At 51.9% G+C, this 21,685-nt stretch overlaps 9 protein-coding genes across 9 annotated transcripts; 4 read left to right on the top strand and 5 right to left on the bottom strand.

Moving 5' to 3' along the window:
• Nucleotides 1–106: 106 nt before the first annotated feature.
• K489DRAFT_311292 (splicing factor, CC1-like protein) lies at nucleotides 107–1,841 on the top strand (the record flags this gene model as incomplete). The annotated part of the gene is made up of 4 exons (XM_033600771.1): nucleotides 107–669; nucleotides 721–1,032; nucleotides 1,084–1,527; nucleotides 1,580–1,841. The coding sequence occupies 4 exons, from the start codon at nucleotides 107–109 to the stop codon at nucleotides 1,839–1,841; spliced, it is 1,581 nt and encodes a 526-aa protein (XP_033463992.1).
• Nucleotides 1,842–2,758: 917 nt separating this feature from the next.
• Nucleotides 2,759–3,338, top strand: K489DRAFT_375037 (uncharacterized protein). The gene has a single exon (XM_033603595.1). It carries the CDS (start codon nucleotides 2,794–2,796, stop codon nucleotides 3,313–3,315), a length of 522 nt encoding a protein of 173 aa, XP_033463991.1. The 5' UTR covers nucleotides 2,759–2,793; the 3' UTR covers nucleotides 3,316–3,338.
• Nucleotides 3,339–4,085: 747 nt separating this feature from the next.
• Nucleotides 4,086–5,568, bottom strand: K489DRAFT_347855 (MFS general substrate transporter; the record flags this gene model as incomplete). The annotated part of the gene is made up of 2 exons (XM_033602356.1): nucleotides 4,086–4,386; nucleotides 4,457–5,568. The coding sequence occupies 2 exons, from the start codon at nucleotides 5,566–5,568 to the stop codon at nucleotides 4,086–4,088; spliced, it is 1,413 nt and encodes a 470-aa protein (XP_033463990.1).
• Nucleotides 5,569–7,499: 1,931 nt separating this feature from the next.
• Nucleotides 7,500–9,102, top strand: K489DRAFT_385697 (uncharacterized protein; the record flags this gene model as incomplete). Its single annotated transcript, XM_033606154.1, has 3 exons — nucleotides 7,500–7,538; nucleotides 7,641–7,928; nucleotides 8,044–9,102. 3 exons carry the CDS (start codon nucleotides 7,500–7,502, stop codon nucleotides 9,100–9,102), a joined length of 1,386 nt encoding a protein of 461 aa, XP_033463989.1.
• Nucleotides 9,103–9,157: 55 nt separating this feature from the next.
• K489DRAFT_366171 (uncharacterized protein) lies at nucleotides 9,158–14,004 on the bottom strand (the record flags this gene model as incomplete). The annotated part of the gene is made up of 7 exons (XM_033602746.1): nucleotides 9,158–11,057; nucleotides 11,384–11,393; nucleotides 11,501–11,567; nucleotides 11,781–12,099; nucleotides 12,404–12,534; nucleotides 12,593–13,579; nucleotides 13,639–14,004. The coding sequence occupies 7 exons, from the start codon at nucleotides 14,002–14,004 to the stop codon at nucleotides 9,158–9,160; spliced, it is 3,780 nt and encodes a 1,259-aa protein (XP_033463988.1).
• An 840-nt stretch (nucleotides 14,005–14,844) lies between these two features.
• Nucleotides 14,845–15,474, bottom strand: K489DRAFT_405711 (cyanate hydratase; the record flags this gene model as incomplete). Its single annotated transcript, XM_033607178.1, has 3 exons — nucleotides 14,845–14,866; nucleotides 14,923–15,362; nucleotides 15,421–15,474. 3 exons carry the CDS (start codon nucleotides 15,472–15,474, stop codon nucleotides 14,845–14,847), a joined length of 516 nt encoding a protein of 171 aa, XP_033463987.1.
• Nucleotides 15,475–16,608: 1,134 nt separating this feature from the next.
• Nucleotides 16,609–18,219, bottom strand: K489DRAFT_366169 (UPF0052-domain-containing protein; the record flags this gene model as incomplete). The annotated part of the gene is made up of 3 exons (XM_033602745.1): nucleotides 16,609–17,518; nucleotides 17,573–17,867; nucleotides 17,952–18,219. The coding sequence occupies 3 exons, from the start codon at nucleotides 18,217–18,219 to the stop codon at nucleotides 16,609–16,611; spliced, it is 1,473 nt and encodes a 490-aa protein (XP_033463986.1).
• Nucleotides 18,220–18,653: 434 nt separating this feature from the next.
• K489DRAFT_405709 (uncharacterized protein) lies at nucleotides 18,654–19,018 on the bottom strand (the record flags this gene model as incomplete). The annotated part of the gene is made up of 2 exons (XM_033607177.1): nucleotides 18,654–18,928; nucleotides 18,985–19,018. 2 exons carry the CDS (start codon nucleotides 19,016–19,018, stop codon nucleotides 18,654–18,656), a joined length of 309 nt encoding a protein of 102 aa, XP_033463985.1.
• A 439-nt stretch (nucleotides 19,019–19,457) lies between these two features.
• On the top strand, nucleotides 19,458–21,650 carry K489DRAFT_397310 (uncharacterized protein; the record flags this gene model as incomplete). The annotated part of the gene is made up of 1 exon (XM_033606903.1): nucleotides 19,458–21,650. One exon carries the CDS (start codon nucleotides 19,458–19,460, stop codon nucleotides 21,648–21,650), a length of 2,193 nt encoding a protein of 730 aa, XP_033463984.1.
• Between the last annotated feature and the right edge of the window lie 35 nt (nucleotides 21,651–21,685).

The raw sequence follows: 21,685 nt of genomic DNA, 5'->3' as shown, positions 1-21,685 counted from the left end.
ACAACGCAGTAAAAGTGAGCTCTCAAATGACGAGCGCCGCAGCGAACGAGATGGCCGCAGCAGGGGAGGCGAATCTGTGCATCGCTCTCCACAACATTCCGAGTACATGGACGAGCGTGCGGAGAATGACAAGCGTCGGCTTCGTCGGTCCAGGGATATGTCTGACGACGATGGCAGAACACACAGTGATAGAGACAGTGCGAGCGGCAGCACTCGAGACAGACGTCATCGGAGAAGCCAGTCGCCCACCAAAAGTGACCGTCGTGCCTATCGCGATCGTGAGTATGGCTCGCGCGGAGACTTGCGTGACAGCTATCGTCCAGGGGACCGTCGTGGAGACCGCCGTGGTGAAGACGACTCTTACCGCCCAGATTCAGACCGACGTCGACGGGATCGTGAGTACGAAGGACGTGATCGCGCTCGTGATCGCTCTCGCGACCGTGGAGATCGCCGTGGCGGCCGTGACTCTCGCGACTCTCGCGATTCTCGTCGCCGCCGCTCGCCGACTCCTAACAAAGAGGATTCGAACGATCGTGATGAGCGTACAGTATTTGTGCAACAGATTGCTCAGTCGTGTAGCAGCAGCAAATTACAGAAGTTTTTTGAACAGGTCGGAGCTGTCGTTGATGCTCAGATTGTGAAGGACAGAGTCAGCGGACGATCGAAAGGGTAAGTGGAGTGATTCACTCGTGTCTCTGAACTCTACTGACATTGATACAGTGTTGGCTACGTCGAGTTTCGCCAGAAAGAATCAGTTGAAAAAGCTCTTGGGCTGACGGGTCAGAAGATTAACGGAGTTCCCATTATCGTGCAACAAACCGAAGCAGAAAAGAATCGTCAGCCTCGCAACACAACCGGAGGCCAACCGCCTGCCAATGGCGCTCCATTTCATCGCCTTTACGTTGGTAATATTCATTTTTCGGTCACTGAAGATGATCTTCGCAGTATCTTTGGTCCTTTCGGAAATCTTGAATTCGTTCAGATTCAGAAAGAGGAGGCTACGGGGCGCTCGCGCGGCTATGGTTTTGTTCAGTAAGTGCTGCAACTTTGACCTGAGAGATCATCCGGCTGATTATCCTTTAGATACTCTGATCCAGGCTGCGCAAAACAGGCTTTGGAGAAGCTCAATGGCTTCGAACTGGCCAAACGCCCCATTCGCGTTGGCCTTGGCAACGATCGCTTCACCGACTCTTCCACTAAATCATTACTGCAGGCATCTTCACAGCAATTCCAAGGCTCTGACTTTTCGGGTGCTGGAGGCCGCGGAGCCTATGCTGGGGGTACTGGCAATTTTGATCGTGCTGCTCGCGAAGCTGACAAGACAGGTGCCGGATCCGCACTCGATGATTCCGACGTAGGAGGTGTGAATATGTCGAACTACAATCGCTATGAGCTCATTCGCAAGTTGGCCCGCACCGAGAACGATGAGGTGAAAGCCCCAACGCAAGCCGTCACGCAGAAACCTGTCGACCAGCCTCAGACTGCGACCCGCTGCGTGGTACTGAGGCATCTTTACGACCCAGCAACGTAAGTCATAACTTTGCGACCGTCAATGGAGCCGTGCTGACACTTATCGTAGAATGACTGATGCGGCTGAGCGGAAAGAGCTCGAGGATGATGTTCTTGAGGAGTGCAAAGCACGTTACGGTGAAGTTGTTCACATCGGCCTGAACCTTGACAGCACTGAAGGCGAAGTTTATCTGAAGTTCAAGGACCTCCAGGGCAGCAAAAACGCTATACAGGGTCTCAACGGTCGTTTCTTCGGCGGTTCTCAGATCACTGCCTCATACATCGTCGACGCCATCTACAATACGAACTTTCCCAAGGCTGCCAACTCGTGAGGTATGTATGTCCTGCGAAGCCTGTCTGGAGTCCGCATTATGACTTGACCAGGCCTTCGTCAGTGACTACAAACATCTCCGTCATTGTTTGATTCGGACGATCTCGACTGGAATTTTCGCAATTCTACAGCAGCCGCTTCGCCGCCACGATTCACAACCAACCGAGTCCAAATGCACAGCTGAGTGGCTACGGCACCGAAAGGTCATAGCTATTTTCGCTCGTACAAACTCAACGCGGCTCTTTTACATGGGTTCGAACAATACCCAAGGACTTGATCGCGATCCAGAAAGCCAACGAAAAGCTGAGTCGAGGTCGAGGCATATTCATGCGTACCTGCGTGCTTCAACTCGAAACTCCCCCGTCTCTGGATGTACTGACTAACGCTTAGGCGAGCTTTGCGGACCATTATCCTTCGCTTGCTTTCGCTCTACCAATGAGTGTTTTGAGTGGTGGGATCAGATTCGCTTGTCCTGAAATTGCACTATTGTTTCCCCAAATCGTTATTTAGAAAGTTCCATAGCTGAAATTTCACATCATTCTTCTAGCACTCATCATCTGCAAGCCCTCAAAGTTTTCGCTTATGAATGCAATACAGCGACGTGTCACCTTTCGAAAGTGTTTGGACCTAATGATTGGCCCGATGCACGAAGCAGAACCTGCATTCGATTGTCGTTCTGCGTGCAAACCCCAACGCTAAGTCACATCGTGGACGCCGGATTGGGCTAGAAAGCCCATTCACTCTTGAATGAACCGCAGATGCGGAACTCTCTCGAGATCACACCTTGCACATCCAGGACAAGTCCAGCGGTTGTACCGCACGCGATCGAGAGCTCTAAGGTCCTCGAAAATTAAATCCCGAGCTGCTCGAGCTCGCAGCTGTACTGCCTTGCTCCTGACCTGAGCCCGCAGAAGCACCGGAGGTGCACGTCAGAAGACCTTTGTAACAAATCCATGAATCAGTTCCATCCAAGAATGTTGAACCCGCTTCGCTCCCGGGGACTAAACTCACCACATTGGCTCGAACTCGCTGCGGAGCTGTTGCCTCCGGCTGCGGCGGCGCTTGAGCCGCCGCCTCCTAAGCCTAGAAATCCAAGCAGGCCATTGCCTCCGTTGTTAGAGCCGGCGCTTGTAGAGCTTGAGGTCTGGCGAGTGGATAGAGCGCGCGAGCCTGCATGTGGAACAGGAAATGAGGTGCTGAGGGCCGTGCAAAGAGCGAGTGAGAGCAAGATGATGCGCATGGCTAAGGCGTTGCTGAGCAAGTCCGGTTCTTCAAATGTAATTCCGGAGTGTTGCTTAGATCTGATCTGCTTTGACCCGACCGTGCGAGACACGGACATTATGAGAGAGGCGAGGAGGCCGGAGCTTCATATTTGCGAGTATGGCTGCTCGCTGTGGGAGACGTGCGTCTGCGCTCGAATGTGTCTGCCAAGGCTATCGATGGACATACATCTTCCCCGAAGTCACTCTTCTTGACACAGCATCGCGGTACCTCCTTGGAACTGACGTCTCTATGCGTCGGTCACAATTCAGTGTAGAAATGTTTTAGATCCACATGGCCATCGTTGATCTCGGACAAATAACATCTACGCTAGCTCAGAGGCCAAGCGAGACCTAATGTGATGGTTTGTGGCATGAGACTTATCGTCGCTCGCTAGTCTTCCGGTGAATGTTGCTTCTTTGTGGTTGGACATCGCGAGCCGAGTAAGTTGTACGGAGAGATGTGCTCGCTCTGAATGGGCTGTATGCATCGGAGACTTGGCATAGGCACGTGTCTTGAAGTACCAGTACTATTGAATAGCATCCGCGTATTATTCGTCGTGAGAACTCGGAGCACACACGGTGCAAGGGCAACATTGCCGTGCTATCACCGCACTGTCTGAGTGGCACAAGGTTGGGTGATCTTCAATTCATTCGTCTCTCAGGACGATGTTGGTTAGGGTTAAATATGTTAACCCAAACCCTACCTGTTGAAACCTGCATCTCTGTTCCTTGTCATCAACACAAGATACTGTCTCGAGGGCAACGGTGAGCTGTAAACTGCAATACTTTTGCCTCATGGGTCAAATTCAAGACAACTTTGAGTTTCAGCCCGAAGAAAGTCAAGAGAAAAGGGTCAGAACAAAATGGTTAGCAATTGAACCGTATAGATGACAATGTGTGAAGGGTATCTCGAGTGAGTGATCAGCTAGCATCAACGCCAAACTTATCAAAAAATAGAACCAATACGCATCTGCGCAGCGCTGTCAAGTTGTATATCGAAATGCTTTATTCTGTCGGTCCGTGAGATCGTCGTTAACCAGCAGCCCTTCTCGAGCAGCTCCGGTCGCGTCGACGAGGCCTGAAATTGCTGGACTCGTGGAGATATCTGCTGTCGAGAGGGAACCGTCGTCATTTGGTTGAGCCTGAAGTTGCCCATACTTGCGATCTCTGGCACAATTGCGGCGAGAAAGGATAATCCAGTACCATGGGACAAGTACGAGGATGGTGAGTAACCAGCAGACGATTGTAGTGATAACGCCTCCTTGATAGCGAGGTGGCGCGGTCCTATCAACCAAGCGAGGAGTTAGTCACCGTGACACGACAACTGCAGGTAAGGGGCGGCGTTGTGACATACCAAAGTTGAGGTCCAACGATGAAGCCGACGCAGTAGCCGATATTGAACATGGCATTGATTGTGGACTTTTTCGTATTTCCACGGACGTTGCTGGCGAGCATGGACATGAATATAACGCTGGTGGCATTATTGATTGAGGCCAGCCAGGAGGCAACAATGATGCCCCAGCTGTTCTCATCAGGCAGCACAAACAGCAATATCGACCCAGTCAAAGGTACCAGTCCAATCAGCATGATAGATAACGCACGTCGCTTCAGAATTGTACACAGTCCGACGCTGACCCAGATGAACGCGATTTGAACTGCACCGGAGGGAGCCCCGTATAAGAGAGTCTGTGCTGGTGAGTAACCTAGATTACGGATCACCAGAGTTGCAAAAGTGAGCACAGGAGCGCTCATAGTCACCAGTACTCCGAAGAGGAAACCGTGGAGAGTCTGCACATCAACCGCGGCCTCACGGAATTGCGCCCATGAGAAATATGTTTTGTCACCAGCATCTTGGTACGAACTCATTCGACGTGCAGCGATGATCCGTTCGTGCGGTGTCAAGAACCATGCGGTGTTAGGGCCTGCTGGTATAACGCACAGGAACAGAACGCCAATGACGATCGTGATACCGCCACAGATGAGGAACATGACGCGCCAGGGAGCCAGGGCACCAAACGAGGAGGCGCGCTCGCCAATACCGTACATCATCAGGGATCCGACAATTTGCGCAATTCCATTACAGGAGACATAGGAGGCCACCCGAAGCGGATGCTCCTCTTTAGTGTACCACGTCGAAATCAATGTAATGAAGGCCGGGGCGATGATGGTTTCTGCAAGGCCAAGCAGACATCGAACAGCGAGAAAGCTTGTAAAGTCCTGTGGAGCAGCCAAGGCTAGACAAGCGATTCCCCAAGCGATGATGGTGGCGCCAATCGTGGCAGCCAGCGGTAGACGGCTCATGATATAGATGAAGGGTACCTCAGCCACGAGCTGAGTCAGGTAGAAGCCGGAGGTAAGCCATGAATACTGCGTCGGTGAGAGAGATAGATCTTCGAGGAGACCGTAGACCGAGGTGTACGCTAGCGACTGCTTGTCCAAATATTGAATGAAGAAGACAAGGCACATCTGTTGAGAATGGACGCATCAGAATTTCAAGGACCTCGCGATGATCATGGAACAAATTTGCGCGCGATGATGCTTACAGTGGGAAGAACCACGGCATCAATCTTCCTGCGTACACGCCGTTCCTCATCCTGGTGGTGACCAATGTCGCTGGCACTGGTGGTGGGAGTAACAACAGGACTTGCTTCGATGGTGGCGACGTCTTTCTCCGCGACAAGTGGAGCCATTCCGCCCCCGCGCATGACAGGAGTATTATCCATCTCGATCGTATACTTGAGATGGATGAAGCACGCGCAGTCATGAAGCAAGCATTATCAGAGTTTCATAGATCATAGAGCAAAACAGCAGTAGAAGTAGCACAAGATGTCGCTAGTCTAGTGGCGGGCGCGGCTGGAAAGCTGCTGTTCTTGCTGTTGTAATAAGCACTATGTGTTGCGACTGGGACGATCCAAGAACAGCGCCATGCCCACAAAAATGGAGACGGGATTTTTATTAGTGTCACCAACCAACACGCAAGCCTCTCAATCAACGACTCGGTGATACCGAAACGTCGCGGCGGACCGGAGGCCCGAATCGTCTACTTCGTCTCTCTCACATAAATCCTCATAGCATTATCACAGCCACATCTTGGAAGTGTCGTCGACCATTCCAAGCAGCATCATTCAACCGCTTGGCGCACCACCCATTCACCGGTCTGAAGGGAAGAAGCTGTGGTTCTCTCAGCGGCGCGATCTTTCGTCCACGATCCGCGTCAATCGCATTTGCCGAGAGAGGGGATCTATCATGATGAGTCTCATTGTGTGAAACTCTGACGCAATGGGCGGGATGGCCGTAATCTGAGCAATCCAAGGTGCTGTCTGCCATCCTTCTAACAATGAGCCAATCAAAAAAGTGTCGGTGGTGTGGGCGTTGATTTCACAGTACAGGACATGGCATTCATGTCATTATTAGCCACCCACCCGCACGTTCTGAAAGCGATCTAGATTTTAGTGCGCATGCCCTGCACAAGATCGGCTGTTGAAGGTCTAGACTGCGCTCCAGGCCGGGGTATTGCGCTGTGCCTTCCAAGGTTCCAAGGTTGGTATGCACACATCCACCCGATTATTAATCCTACACGCTTGCATGCACAAGTGCATACTTTACCTTAGTGCACGCTGTGTAAGCTGTCATTTCCATACATAACGCCGAGTGAATCCTACCTCCATGTAGTGACTAGGTGTGCATAATTGCGCGCGTCCACTTTCACATGAACGGCACGGGAATTCATGCTCATGCAAATTATATCACTGGACTTAGTCGGAAGTAATCTTTCCTGTCTACTACAGGGGAGACCGACGTGGTACGCCACACATGCTGATGATCTTTCGTTGTCATCCACCTTGTGTACTGAATGCCTGCCCAGGTGTTTATTGTTATCATGCATTTGCCGCAACGTTGAGCCTCCCCGGCACTTTGTACGCTAAAGGATCCGGGAGGCTCGTCACCCCAATAAGCCAAAGACAGAGGAAGTTTTCCGTTTATGAGATGGACACTTCAAGTTTTGGACGAACAAAGAAGTCCGCTACGCGATGACGAAGTTCTTGTCATGTCGTAGAAAGGTCATCAGGAATGTTCCACCCTGTTGAAATATTATTATCATTGATTATTATGACTTTGTATGAATTTGCCTGATAGTTCTATAGCACGGGGAGATGATCGCCCTGCATTCCCCCGCACCTGTCACCTACGATACATACTTGGATGCGATGCTCCCACTGTGCCATCAAAGCTATCAGCAGAAGAGGAAAGCAAACTCTGGCGCAGGCAACCATCGCCGCCAAAATTTAGCGAGCATGCATTTGATTTCCTAGAGCGGAAACCCAAGCGATTCTTCGCGCGGAACACAATCCCAATCGATCGAGATTCGCAGGTGACATCAAGCCACGATCGGTATCATGGCGGTGCCAGCAACGCCCGCGCCCAGATCGGGTGTTGTAACGGGAATATTCGCAACTCCGGCGGTACCATCGCCATTCCACCAAAACCATCCAAACCGTCAGCAACCTAATAATGCTGCCGCCGAGATTCTTCTCAAGCCTTGGACTGCTCGACCGGCTCGCAGCCTCAATCTTATCAATGCCAGGCTGATCGATCCCAAGGACGGTGCTGTTCACGAACATGTCAGGCTTGATATCCGTGATGGGCGTATCGAGCGGATGCTCAAGTTGACTGCACCGGTCACTCAGCCTCCGTCAGATACCGAGCTGGCAGCATTCAAGCGTGACCACATTGTGTTGGTCGACCTGGCGGGGAAATTTGTGATACCTGGGTTGATTGATTGTCACGTTCATCTCGCGACACCGCCAGGAGAAGACGGCTTGAAAGTAAGTAATGTACAGTCTATTGCTGATCTGTTCGTTCCATAATTTTTTACGTCCACGAAAGACCATGGCTTTCTCCCAGTGCGTCATGATCTTGCTGATATTCATGTCTCCTTAGAGCACACTCAACCAGGATCCGGCAGCCTCGCTGCTCAGGCAACCATATCTCGCCCATGAGATGTTAAAGCGCGGATTCACTACCATTCGGGATTGTGGTGGCGCCGGTCTTGCCCTGAAAGAAGCACTCGCCGAGAATCTCTATCCGGGACCACGCTTGTTCACCTGTGGCCATGCAATGTCACAAACCGGCGGCCACGGCGATCTCCGCGATGCGCGGGACGCCGAGTATGGCACACGCGGGAGCAGTGGGCACGTCCGTGGTCATGGTCGTGTCGCTGACGGAGCGGATGAGTGTCTCCGCGCTGCGCGGGAGGAACTTCGCCAAGGAGCTGACTTTATCAGAATCATGGTTTCGGGCGGCGTCGTTTCGCCAACGGATCGCCTTGCCAGCCTGCAGTACACTTCTGAAGAGGTTCGTGCATTTGTCCAAGTAGCTGCCAATGCAGGCACCTATGTCACTGCACACGCACATACGCCAGCAGCGATCCGCCATGCGCTAGAAAATGGTGTCCGCGGCATCGACCACGGAAACTTCTTGGACGATGCCACCGCAGTGCTGATGGCTGAAAAGGGGGCTTTTCTGACACCTGCCCTGATCACGTACGCGAGTATGTCGGTGCCTGAGTCTGCCGCATTTCTGCCGCCAGCGACTGCGTCGAAGAATGCACAAGTCCTCAACAGCAGCGTAGCCAGCTTACAAGTCGCCGATAAAGCCGGCGTGACGATGTGCTTCGGGACAGATCTGCTGGGGTCTCTACAAGCCAAGCAAACAGGCGAATTCGTGCTGAGAAAGCGTGCAGGACTGAGTGCATTGAAGATTCTGCAGAGTGCAACCATCAATGCTGCCAAATTGCTTCAGAAAGAGGACCGACTTGGTCGCTTGAGAGAAGGCTCGGCAGCGGATCTACTGATCCTAAACGCCAATCCTCTCGAGGATATTGAAGTGCTGGATCGTCCCCGCAAGCATCTTCTCGCCGTCATAAAGGATGGCCGCGTCCTCGAAAGTCGATGGTACTCCTTGGCGAAAGACGTCGATCGAGAATCGATCATCGAATAAGACTGCTTTCTCGAAGCTGTTCAGAATCACCTCCCAAATATCAATATATGACATCTCATGTTGAGAACGGCCCATACTCGTCCGCCGCGATGTCGAGACAGTCTGAGCCCCAAAGTGCATATTTTTGTACTTCGGCAAGATCAGCCCGCGTTATGATCCGTCTCATCTCTGGCGTTCCATCCTCCGTCAGATATTCGATCATTCCTCCGATGCGATATAGCGTCTGAGCGACTCCGACGTATTTTACGCTCGTGTTACCAACACGAGCGACGGCAGTGCTCATCGTCATCATGCGATCCTCGTCGCTCACAACTCTCATGTGCTCCTGCGACTGATCATTGTCCAAGATGCGCATGCATTGCAATTTGGTGAGGAATGGCATCAATATCCGTACGAGGTTGTGATCGGGGTCGTCGAGCCCGAAACCGAATTGCTCCAAATTGGGGCAGCAGCGGACCACGTTACCGAGTTGTTCCTTGGACAGCTCGAACTCGTCCGAGAGCAGCAAGATTCGAAGGGAGGCGCCCTGTATCTGAGTGAGCGCTTGTAAGTACACACGCGTGAGAGCAGCAGGATCCCATGATGGTGAAGGAGGGTTGCTAGCGGTGGTGTTGGAGCTGCTTGTGGAGCTCGTCTGGCTTCTTTGTCGTACTCTGCGAGACTTTTTGGTGCCAACCATAATGAAACTATGTATAGATTGGGGACGCCGTCTTAAAGCTGCCACAAATTGGGGCAACACCTCATTGCATCGCATCTTCCGAAAATTGGTATCGATTTTGCCAACGTCAACATGTTGTGGTTCTTCAGCGGAGAGAAATGCGCGAAACTCATTTTCGCCCTCCCCGAAACTATCCAGTATGCACACGCTCTGTAGGGTCTCCACGTCGAACAAACCCGGCTCTATGGTCAACTTTCCCTTCGCTACAAAGTTCTGTAATGCAAAGTGCTTCAAGCGCAGCGTGTATCCCGCCTGTCGACAGAGTCGCCAGAACATGCCTTCGAAGTCAATGATGGGGAAGCCTTGGCGGCGTATGCGTGATGTGAAATGAAAGCGCAGATCTTCAAGTTTCCGCGACTCCAAGAGCATTTTACTGAAGTCGTCCGGATTTCCCTCTGGATCAATTTCGAGAGCTGTGAAGGCTCGGAGATTTGGCATGGGCGGCACAATCGTCACAACTCGCGGTGCGGATTGAGGTGAAGGGAATCGTATCGTCAGGCGCGTCAGCGTGCTGTGTGATGCGATGCCTTGGTACATGGTCGTTAGGGGCAAGCAGTCTTGCAACTCCCATGCGATTGACTGTAGCTTAGACATTCGAGCGGCGATGCTGCGCGTAATGATGTTCAGCATCATGGTACTGTCAGACACTCGCCCGTCTGAGTTTGATTCCCGATTCCCGTTGGTTGCATTCGACTCCTGCCATTTGCCTCGAAGTCGGAACTGCTTGACGAGGGCTGCGTGCGGATTCGATATCAGTCCGTTCAGAGCCATCATGAATGGACTTCCGATTCCATGTCGCGTGACCTTATTGAGCGGGCCATTGCGCGGTCGAGCAGTGGTGCTGAGGTTGACGCTTTCGTAGAGTTGTGGCAGGGTCATATAGTACAGCAACCGGCAAGTCCTGGTCGCTCGAGCAATATCTCCAATCTCGTCCAAGTATGATATGATCAATAAAATGAGATTGAGTGGGAGCGTGACCGGGCTGCTGCATCTTTGTGCCTGCGTTGCATCTGGTCCATTTGAGACCGGTGATGTGTATTGTGCAGACAGAGGGATCTCATGGTAGGCTCGCATGAGCGAACTCGGTCGCCTGTCTGGCGCGACCCCACCGTTTCCGTTTGACATGGTTTCGGTGTTCACTTCGCCGGGCCTGGGGCAATTCGATAGCCGTGTGTTCGAAACGCAGTCGTTCTTCATGGGGGTGATGTTGATTGATGTATCATCGAGGATAAGATCCCTGGTATGTATTGTCTACATACCACTTGGAGTTTGAAATATCCTCAGCAATCTCTTCTGAGGCGAATGTGTCTCATCGCAAAGGCTTGAGAACCTAATTCGTGAAGAGTTGTATACGAGGTCCGGGTCCCAAATTGTCCGTTTGACTAGCCAGACCAGGGTATGGCCCTGCTGCCTCGAGATGCAGACGATGTGAGTACTTTTAATGTTGGAGTTTAGTGCTTTTCTACAATGGACGGACATACACGGAGAATGTAGGAGTCCTTCAAGTGCCACGACCTCGGCCAAGGCGCATTCATTTCAAGGTTATTTTGGCGCCGAACTTACCCTACACGACCTATGCATGTATAAAGTAGTCATCATCCACGGTAGTCGGTGAGCCCGAAAGCCCGGCACTTGCGCTATTGCAAAGGATGCTAAGGGATCATCACATAGGAAACTTACAACACGCGGACTCGTACTCGTACACGTACACGTACTGACGGCTGTCGGCTTTCAGTATCGTCATGACCTGCATCGTGACGCATCACGACAGATGATGATATTTGACCTCTTAGAATCCAAACTTGGATTGCATTTGATAAAGGAAGTCTCCAGGGCGATCGCCCCAATTCTGAGACAGAACCGTTATTGCTTGGCGCGACAGATGATGATTATAGACAACCTTGGAACCTTAGAACTAGCTCATTCGAATGATGATACGCCAAGGATCAAGGTAACAGACCACAAAATGTAGTCGTGGCTTGTCCTGCAGATCAGCACAGGGCGCCGTTGTCAACACCCACGACACCTCAGGATTGTTAGCTCGAGAAGAGCACAAACCTGAAAGGATTGCGGCGGCGTTACCCAAGTTCCCATAGTTGCCTCCTATCAAGCGTATGTATATGCACCTGGGCAGGTGTGTGTCTGAAGACGAGGCCTGACGCTGCGCTTGATCGGGAGACTCTGTGCTGGATCGAGTGCAGCTAAACAACGGTCGATGGGAGGAACTTGTGTCCGACGGCACCGATATCTCGACCAAGGCCACTCTCTCACCGAACGTGCTAAAAATTTGGACAGAACCTTGGAATGGTTGGAAACCACGCCGCGTGTCTGATTTTGCAACTGTAGAACGCACTTCTTGCAATCATTGATATCATGCAAAACAAATTGACGCTTTCGAAATGATACCCAAAGAACATGAAAATTTATCGGGATCTTAAGTATGATAATTTGAAAACCGATTCCCCTGATGGAGAGAGGCATCCACTCTCTGTGCTCCAAGAACATCGATAACGAGTTTGACACTGGACCGACGTCCATTGATTACAGACCAATCACCACAAGTCAGGCTAGGTAATCTCATACTTTGTTTCCATCACCCCATAAGCGGCGCCGCGCCGAAGTGTAAGCGCTTGACTGTGAGTGTTCACGGGTAAGATCCCGGGTTGTTCGACTGTATGCGCCTGAAGAAAGCCTCCCGTCATCAAATGGATCATCTGCATGTACATGTCAACTCAAGGCTTTTCGTGTTCTCTGGCTGGGGCTGTAACTCACTTCTCGAAAAGCTGGATCCTTGCTCGCATTACACTTGGATCCAGGACTCTCACTGTGTGCGACCAATGCCGCGGCCGTTTTGAATAATTTGACGCACAGACAACGGAACTGTACTTTGGCGTGCCATTCCTGAATGTGGATCGCCAACTCATCTTCCCAATTGAACTCGCGTTCACAGTCTGCGAAAGGGCACCTGTACCTGTTCTCGATTGGATTGTGAAAGGTTTCGAGGTTATACTCTTGAGTTCTGGTCTTGTCCCACCATCGGGCTGTCATCAGATCTTGACCCTTGGGAACAGGAGCTAGTGAACGTTCAGATTGACTAAGTGCATCATTGGTCGACCTTGAATGAAGGCTTTGGGAAGATTCTCCAGCTCGACTCTGCCATGGACGAAGACCAGTGGCACTGCCGATTTTTGCCGTCGAGGGCGAATGCTCGTGCAGTATCGATCGTCCCATCGTCTCGCTTAATTGATCTCGAGTCACGCTGGATGTCGAAGACCAACAGTCCACCATGTCCGCGTATGATTTTCCACCATGGCCAGAGGTCGTCTGCAGAGATTGTCCCTGCCGACTCACAAGCTCATAGCATTTGCGTGGTCGTGCCTGTATTGCGTTTGGTAACCCGGGCCAGCTCTCCACTTTGTCTTCCAGCAAATCTGCTGCTTTCTTTTGATTATCTCTGTTTCTCTGGAGTGGCGCTTGTAGCGCTCCAGAACCCACCTTTTGATCACCACTGTGGTGGCTCATCAGCGAACTCTCTGTCGCATTATCGTCTGCCTCGCCGTATCGCTTGTTGATGAAGTTTCTCGGGTCGACCATGATCTGACGCATGATATGCTTCTGCTGAATGGCGACAAGGAATTGATATCGACTGATGCCGGGGCAACGATCCTCCTCCCAGTGTTTGACGAGATCCGCAGCTCGCACAAAATGTCCTTGGCATGCCCTTGCCAGGCAGACAAGATCCTGTTGGGCTGGGTGAACCTGCAGAGTAAGATTAGTCGAAGGCACGATCAAAGCTGTATTGCGCTCGATCTACGAACCTGCTGCCGGTGCAGCTTTCTGCCCCCAAAAGTAGGGAAATCTCTGCCACAAAATTCGCAAACGATGTGTTTCGGCTTGACTTCACTCGGCCGAACCCTCTTCTCAATGTACGGCGCCATCACGTCGACTTTGTGTTGTGTCAAGGCATCGTAGCTCTCGCAGTCCACGTCACAGGTCTTGCAATAGAAATGATCGGGCTGCTCAAACTTGTGCAGCTTCATTTCGATCACGTCCGCGAAACGTTTATTACAGCCGCCACCAAGCTTGTCACATCTGACGGGGTTTTCCCGAAAGTACGCAGGTGTCATTTGGAACTCATCAATATTTTCGTCGTATCGACTGCTGTGCTTCGAAGGGGTCGCCATGATGCCGTCTCATTGATGTTCGGAGGTCAAGCTCGATGTGTGTGGTTGCAATTTGGGTAGCTGCAATGGTCAGTACGATGATTTGTTTCCGAATTGAAGTCCTCTAGTGGAGCTTGCCGATTGAGGATGACGATGGCTTGATGAAGCGATGTGTTGCGGTTGAATTGTGAAGACTGTCCAGGTGACAAGTGGCGATTTTGGCATGGGCCTATTGCAAGGTTTCTGGCAGGCTCATGTCAGAGCGTGTGTTGAAGTAGGTGACAGCACTCGTGGCCTCAATTTCGATATTGAAGATCGAAAAGCTTGGGTCGATCCTGCTGATTTCGTGGTAAGATTGCTACTTGCCTTCACGTGCTTCAAAGTTCAAGGCTTCACAGCATCTCGGAAGGACATTCACGAAATTCGATGGACGTACCTTTCCCGAAAAACATCATCAGCAAAACCCGATAGGAATGACACAGGACTCGAGTTCGGCACAACCCGAGAGGTAAGAAGGTCAACTCCAAAAGCACCTGGGCGGCCAATAGCCACGAGACGAAGGTTGGGGAGCCGATTCGTGCTTTACAACCCGAAACACTTGTGAAATGTGCCAGGAGCTCGTGTAAAGACCATTTGATTGTGTGACGACACTGTGTTGCTACATTGCGTCTGAACTGACTTCACTTGACCCCCCCACCCAAGTAATAATATATACCTTCTTCGGGAAAGCTCGAGGGGCCGGGGCTTAGAACCATGCCCCAACGCCATTCTCTGAACTACCTAGGTATCTAAGTAAAACCTCGTCGAAAGCTGGCATACTTGCCATGTGAAATCACATGCGCCGTCTTTCTCTTAGCTTCATTAGAAGCGAGTGTAAGGTAGCCTTTGACAGCGGATTAGGACGATATGAGTTATGAATAGCGATGACATGAAACTTACCATTTCCCGCGGAGTGTGATCTTTACCCACTCGCCCTTCTCATCCGTCTCTTTCTCCACCTTGGTCGAGTATGAGATGGCGCTCATGATTCCGTCGCCGAACTTTTCGTTGATGACCGCCTTGTACGCATAACCGTAGTTTTGTACAATCTCGTACAGTCGGTACATCAGTGGCTCTCGAGGTGGCATCTCCATCGATCGGCCTCGATCCGGAATTCCGGTGATCTCGGTCTCGCGAAGCTTCTCTTCTGGGATGTCTAGGAGTTGGGCCAGTTTTGCAACGTCTTCATCACTAGCTCGCCCTTGACCGTAGAAGATGGCAGCAACGGCTACCTCATCGCGACCAAGAACCTGGCTGATGGTCTCGAAGGAAAGGTTCTTGGCTTTCTTTTGAGCAAACAGGAGGGGACTCTGCGAAGGCAACTTGTGAACCAGATCTTGCTGTTTCACTGGGTTAATCGGACGTGTGCATTTTCATCATGATCAGACTTCGTCATACTGTCAGAACAGTGATCGGGTGTCCACTAGACGTGCCTGACCCTGTGGCTGCCATCTTGACCGCGGAATAGTGGAAGTTGCGGTACGTGAGACGTGAAGTCAATGGATGAGCGTACTTTAGGGAAATAAGAGCAGACGGAACTACGAAAGACGGCTTTGAGACTGAGCGAAGTTGGAGGTAGGCGATTGACATTTTTAGCCAACCTTGGACAGCTCTAATAAGCTATATCAGACCTCGGGAGGCAAGCAACCCATGGCGAGTGATCAATGATAGGAACAATCTCAGAGGACCTTCAAGCTTGAGATAGTAGTGGAGAGCGAACTATTTCCGAGCATGATGTGTGATGTAATGATGTTCTGGCCTCTTCACGACCGTCGACTATTGAACCCCTTCCGCGTGGCGTCCGAAGGTCTGACACATCTTACGTTTGTTCATGTGCGCTGTGAATGATCAGTGGGATATCTGTACGATGCAGGTGGCATTGCTTATCGGTACAAACACTGCCATTGGCGGGCTCTACGTCAAGCCGCCGTAGCTTGTTCCCTTTCTGAGCGTGGACGCATTGCACGCTGAAGCATATCTATCATCGACGCGTCTGTCCGCAGGAGAAAGCAAAACCTGGGGTGCAGCTTGGCGCTTCGCGGGGCGACATTGGGCCGCAGCAGCCGCAAAACACCTTCTCAATCACCTCCAGCTGCGTCTTCATCACGTTTTCACGATCTTACGCACCTTGACACTTTTTGACAAGGAGGATGCCGGGATCGTCTTGCGCCGAGCGCAAAGCCTGACCACGCCTAGCCATTTGCTTCCCTTCCAGCTTCCAGCTATCTACGAAATCTTGGAAGTCACGCAGAAAGTTCCTGTATTGACTCCGTGCCGAGCTCCCCTTCTTGGTCAACCGTTCACACAAGCGTTCCACCAGACGCACTGCTTGTGAGAATACAATTCCTCTTTCGTCTGAGACGACATGCTATCTGTCGGTAATGACGCATGTGATTCGCCTGAGCAATGCACCAACAACTAATAAGAAAGTCGTGCTCTCACGTCTTCTTTACGAATGCAAAGGCCAAATTTCCCGCGTAATCAATGTATCATCGAGCCGTCTACTCCAACTTTAATGCGTCGAGCGTGGAACATCGCGACATCATTCCATGCTTTCTCCGTGTCGCGTTCTCGTCACGCAAATATTCATGTGATCAAGGTGTTTCGTCGTGTGCGATCGCCTCGAGGGTCCTTTCGACCAACGATAGCCTCCAATGCTTGCGTTAATGCCTTCGCATCATAACGACCAACTTTACCCTTCTCGTCCCATCTTCCATACAGTCGAAGAGTATCGATACCGATTTGAGCGAATGCATCTCTATCGAGTTTTGGTGACGTTGGTCCATCCAGATATATCACGTGAGTCACATAATGGAAGTACTGTTCGGACGTTGGTCTAGGTAGAGACCTGGATTCAGCACAAGCATTGGCTATCGCGGCCACAAAGTCCAAAGCAGTAAATGGGCTTGAAGATGGACCAGTCTCCCGATCAATCGTGCCGTTGAGTATCAAGATTTTACTCCGAATGTTAGTTGACGAGACCGCGTCGCCGACGCCCTTCAAGACCAAGGAAGGTATTATAGAAGTGAAAAGGGATCCGATGCTGTATATGACACAAGAAGCTTTCTTCAATGCATCAACCACGCGCGGATTCGCTGGGAGAGTGATCTCTTGACCGTACGGGTTTATGTACCACAGTCTGTCGATCCTCGATGGAAGCTCTTCTTCCTCTGACTTCGAAAATGCAATGGCAGGTTTCCGAAGGGTTGCCAAAGTTCCCGGAAGGTTTGCATCTTCGATTGCATCTTGCTCCTCGCCCGGCATCCTCGAGCGAGCAGAAGGAGAGATTGCACTTTGAGGTACAGCTAGAGTAGGTACGCTAGGATGGCTTATGTCATTCTGTCCAGTGATAACTGATCCGTCAGCCAAGCCGGCAGCAATGTGGTGGGCGAAGTTCGAGCTCAATACTGGTAGAACGACGACCGAGGATGGCACAGCACAGATGCTGGATAGCAAATACACTGCAGCTTCAAAGCTGCCAGTGAAAAGACGCGCGCTGTTTCAGAATCAGTGCTGTTCACCTTGGTGATCAAGGCGACGCAAATCTCACCCTGTCAAAAACAGATTGCCTATGCTAGCCCCAGTGAAGTCGAACCTGCTCGAGGGCCGTATACGTTTCGCAATTTCGAGATTCATGCAGCTCAAAAAACTTCGAATGAGCTCTTTCTTTGGCACGGAAATATCACGCCATAACGGATGTATGGCTTCGACTATGTCAAGCCATTCTGTTCGAGCAGGCTCATACGCGCGTGGCAAGCGATAATTGAAGAATATCTTGATGGCCTTCGCCTCATCGTTATCGTCAGGAATCAACCGCACAAGCCGTGACCGCACATCACCAATGCCTGGATAACATTGTCAACGTGTATCGGAATAGTCTGAGTCGAGTTCCAAGTGCAGTGAAGGTGCTCGCGTGACCGTGGACTTACCTGGTCCTCCAAATACACGGATCAGCTCACTGGAAGAACCACCATTATCCGAGATAGGTATCACATAACTGAGGGTGCTGGCATTGACAAGCCGTATCTCCTCGAAAACGTCGACGAGATTGTTGGCGGCGCTGCCTCCAGAAAAGACAACGATACCTTTGTTGTGGTTGTTCACTGCCGAAATCGAGCGCGACAGCGGAGGGCGCACGGTGACGGTGGGCTTGAGATTGTCGCATTGCGCTCGATGGACGTCAGCACTGTCGTCCATGCTCTCACGTGAAGCACGGCAGTATTTTCAAAGATATGTAGCTGTAGAAAATGCTCGTTGCGAGGAGGCTGCCAGATGTAGAGCGATAGCCTATTATATGGATTAGAGGGATGCGGCACTGACGATTATAGCTACGCTTGAGATCAAGTAGACGGCATGACCGCACTAGGCAGCGCCGATGCTTGAATGCCTTGCCATCAAAAAAAATACAATTACGACAAGACCGTGTCGTCCGTGCCAATGTAGATATTTACAAAAACCAACTGGAAGGGCGTATTCGAGTTCTGTTTGGGCACTGAATGCCAAATCACGCCCTCTGAGACGTGCCGAACTCTGAATTGCGCACCTTGCACGCTGAATGCTTCCATCCTTTCGTCTGTACTGCTCAAATGTCGCCTCGATCCACTGCTTTAAGCTCTTGATATGCCGGATGTCTATGCGTGATTGGCATTCTGAGGCGCAGCTGGGAATAAACCTTCCTCCTTGGTACCAGGACTCACACCTCCTTCGCGCTCTGCCCTTCTCCTCCGCTTCTCCAGTAATCGTTCACGAGTCTCATTCAGGATCCGCATTTGTTTGTTCTCCACTCCTTGCAACCAGTAGCCGAACGAAGCGCCGAGTCCGCCGTAGATAGGATAGATGAGCCAATTCTCTTTCTGGAAGAAAGGTCGCATCTCAATGCCGAGTTGCCAGAATCGGACCGCAAGGCCTTCGCAGCTTGGTCAATTTACTTTCATGAATGCTCCTTGTCCGAAGATCACTTACCGAAGCCTGACCAGAAGAGAATCTTGCTGACCATTGTAGCTTTGGGTATGGAAGATTTTCAATGTCGCAAGCGAACGCCGAATTGATGCTTCGCACGCGTTTTACAAGACGCTTTGCATTCGAAGGATGGTCTGCACCGGTTCCCCAGGTCGTTGCAGGTGCGTTTGATGGCAGATAACTCGTGTTGTCGTCGGAATGCTTCTCTCCTCAGCGGCCCCGGGGTACTACACGCATCCGTGCTTTGCGTCACGGAAAGAGCTTCTTGGCGCGCTGAGTCAGCGTCGCGTCTTCCAAGGTTCTCTGTAATCCAGCACAACCCTCTAGGGCTGGCTGAATGTCCGCGTCTCCGGCGACGGGTTCAAAAATGTCAACGACGGTAACGAAAGTGTCCCACTCCCATTAGTACTGGTCAATTGACCTCGATGATCATCGTTTTCCGATCGACATCACTCTAAGGGAAGTGTTTCACGAAAATGTCGGGCCTGGACGAATTCGAACTGCCGCGGCGCAAGAAGCCGAAGGTGTCGGAGCTGCCTCTTTCGTCCATGCAGCGCGCCTCCATTGACAGCATGCTACATACTTTCAAAAAGAAGGGCGAATTCGATGCGATGCGCAAGCGAGCTCTTCAACAGTACAACGAAAGTGCCCAGCGCGGCATGTTTGAGGCATCATTACGAACATTCACGGCGAGTGAGATCGACCGCGATCCATTGAAGTACCTCAAGCCCGATCGCCGTATCGCCGCGCCCTTGCTAGAAGGTGCTGCGGCTCGTGCAGATGTATATGGCAAGACGGAAGAGGACATCAATCGTTACATTGATCAGTACATTGCGGACGCTGAACGCATACTTCGTGAGATTCGTGTTCAAGACATCGGCGAAGATGTTGCGCATGAGGAATATGAGAAAGGGCGGAAGAGTGACGAAGCTTATGCTACAGAAGCCGAAGAGCGACGACGTGACCGAGCCAGACAGCATGTGGAAGACGAGAAGAAAAGGAAGAAGGCGGAAGCGACGGAACGGAAAAAGAAGGAACTAGAAGCGCTGGCGAAAAAGCAGGAGCAATTGCAGAAGGAAATGGAACGTTTGCAGCGAGAAGCCAAGCGTCGCCAGGAAAGAGAGGCATTCAAGGCTGCGGAGAAGGAGAAGGAGAGGGAAAGGATACGCAAGTACAACGAGGAGCGCGAAAAGCAGAGAAAGGAGGCCGAAGAGCGTGAGAAAGCAATACAAGTGGAACGAGAGCGGCGACAGAAAGAATTGTCCGAGATGGAGCAAAAACGAATCGAGGCCGAAGCTCTGGACCTTCTTCTGAAGGACGCGCGGAAGATGAGCGAGAAAGGGAGACGTCCTGGATTGGAGAGGAGCGAAAGTATGGAACCACCGCCCAGTCTCATGCGCCATCAATCAGCGCCTAGGAATGCATACAGCAAAGATCAAATGCGAGCGCAAGGTCTGATGCCAACGTCGTTGACACTTCGGAAGGGAGACAAACCACTCCCTCCTAGCAGCTCAGTACCTCCTCCACCCGAACCAGAATCGCGCTCTCGTCCCTCGAGACTCAGATCTCCATCGCCGCCACGATCAAGATACAGCGGCGGACGACGTGACCCATCTCCTGTTGATCGTCATGCTCGCCGTGATAAGGACCGCGACCGCCGGGCAACTCTATACCGTGATATCAGCGCCGAAAGAGAAGCTTGGAAAGCTCGCCTTCGTGAAGAAGGCAGTTCAACCATCGAACGACCTCGTGATCGGGAACGGGAACGGGAACGGGGCCAAGATAGGCCGCGAGAACGTGAGAGAGGTCGCGGAGGTGAAGGTAGCGTAGTGGGGGAACGATCTGCTCGTAGCAAGAGCCGAGAGTCGCATCGCCCACGCCGCGATGAAAGCCGTGGATCCCGACGAAATCGTCGTGACTATCGTAGCCCGTCTCGATCTCCTCGTCGCCAGCGCGAGCGCGACCACGACCGGCGCGGTTTCAGTCCACGCCCACGTCGTGACCGCAGTCGAAGCCCAACAGTGATGGATAGGCACAAGCCTAGTGGAGCTCCGACGGGCGATGCGAGAGTTGAGCGGAGTCGTGAAGGTACAAGCTCTGATCGACGTCCGCGAGACGGTGATCTCGACATTCGGGGCGGAGACCGCGTGCGAGACCGGGAGCGCGACCGAGACATAGACAGGAGAAATTCTCGTTTTGACGAACGCGAACGCGAACGCGACCGAGAACGCCCACGATCTAGAGGAGGCGACCGCGAACGACACGGGAGTGGCATAGGCGGACGTCCATCGGAGCGCCAACCCGAACGTAGCCGAAGTCGCATTCGTGACCGGGAACGCGAACGCGAACGCGAGTCTGCTCGTGGTGGCAAAGACCGAGCCCGCGATCGCAGTCGAGAGAGAGAACAATACAAAGCCCGCGAGCGAGCGAGGACGCCAGTCAAGGGGAAAAACGCATCTCTGGCATATGGTGATGCGGACACTCCAGAGAAAGCCCGCACTGCTGCCTCTAAGTCGTCGAGCGTCACCGAATCACAAGCCGACAGGCCTGCGGGGCCAGACAGGGAGTCCGGAGCTTCTGGTGTAGTCGCTGCCGAAGCGAGCAAACCGGCGCAAAGCGAAGCACCAACTGTAGCGCCTGCGGCGGTCGATGTTGAAATGCAGAACTAGGCATGACCTTTCTGAGTTCCTCCACAACCAAAAGG

This window comes from Dissoconium aciculare, assembly GCF_010015565.1.
Source record: "Dissoconium aciculare CBS 342.82 unplaced genomic scaffold K489scaffold_1, whole genome shotgun sequence".
NCBI lineage: Eukaryota > Fungi > Ascomycota > Dothideomycetes > Mycosphaerellales > Dissoconiaceae > Dissoconium > Dissoconium aciculare.
Note: the sequence above shows the minus strand (reverse complement) of the source record. Positions and strands in the feature narration are given on the sequence as shown.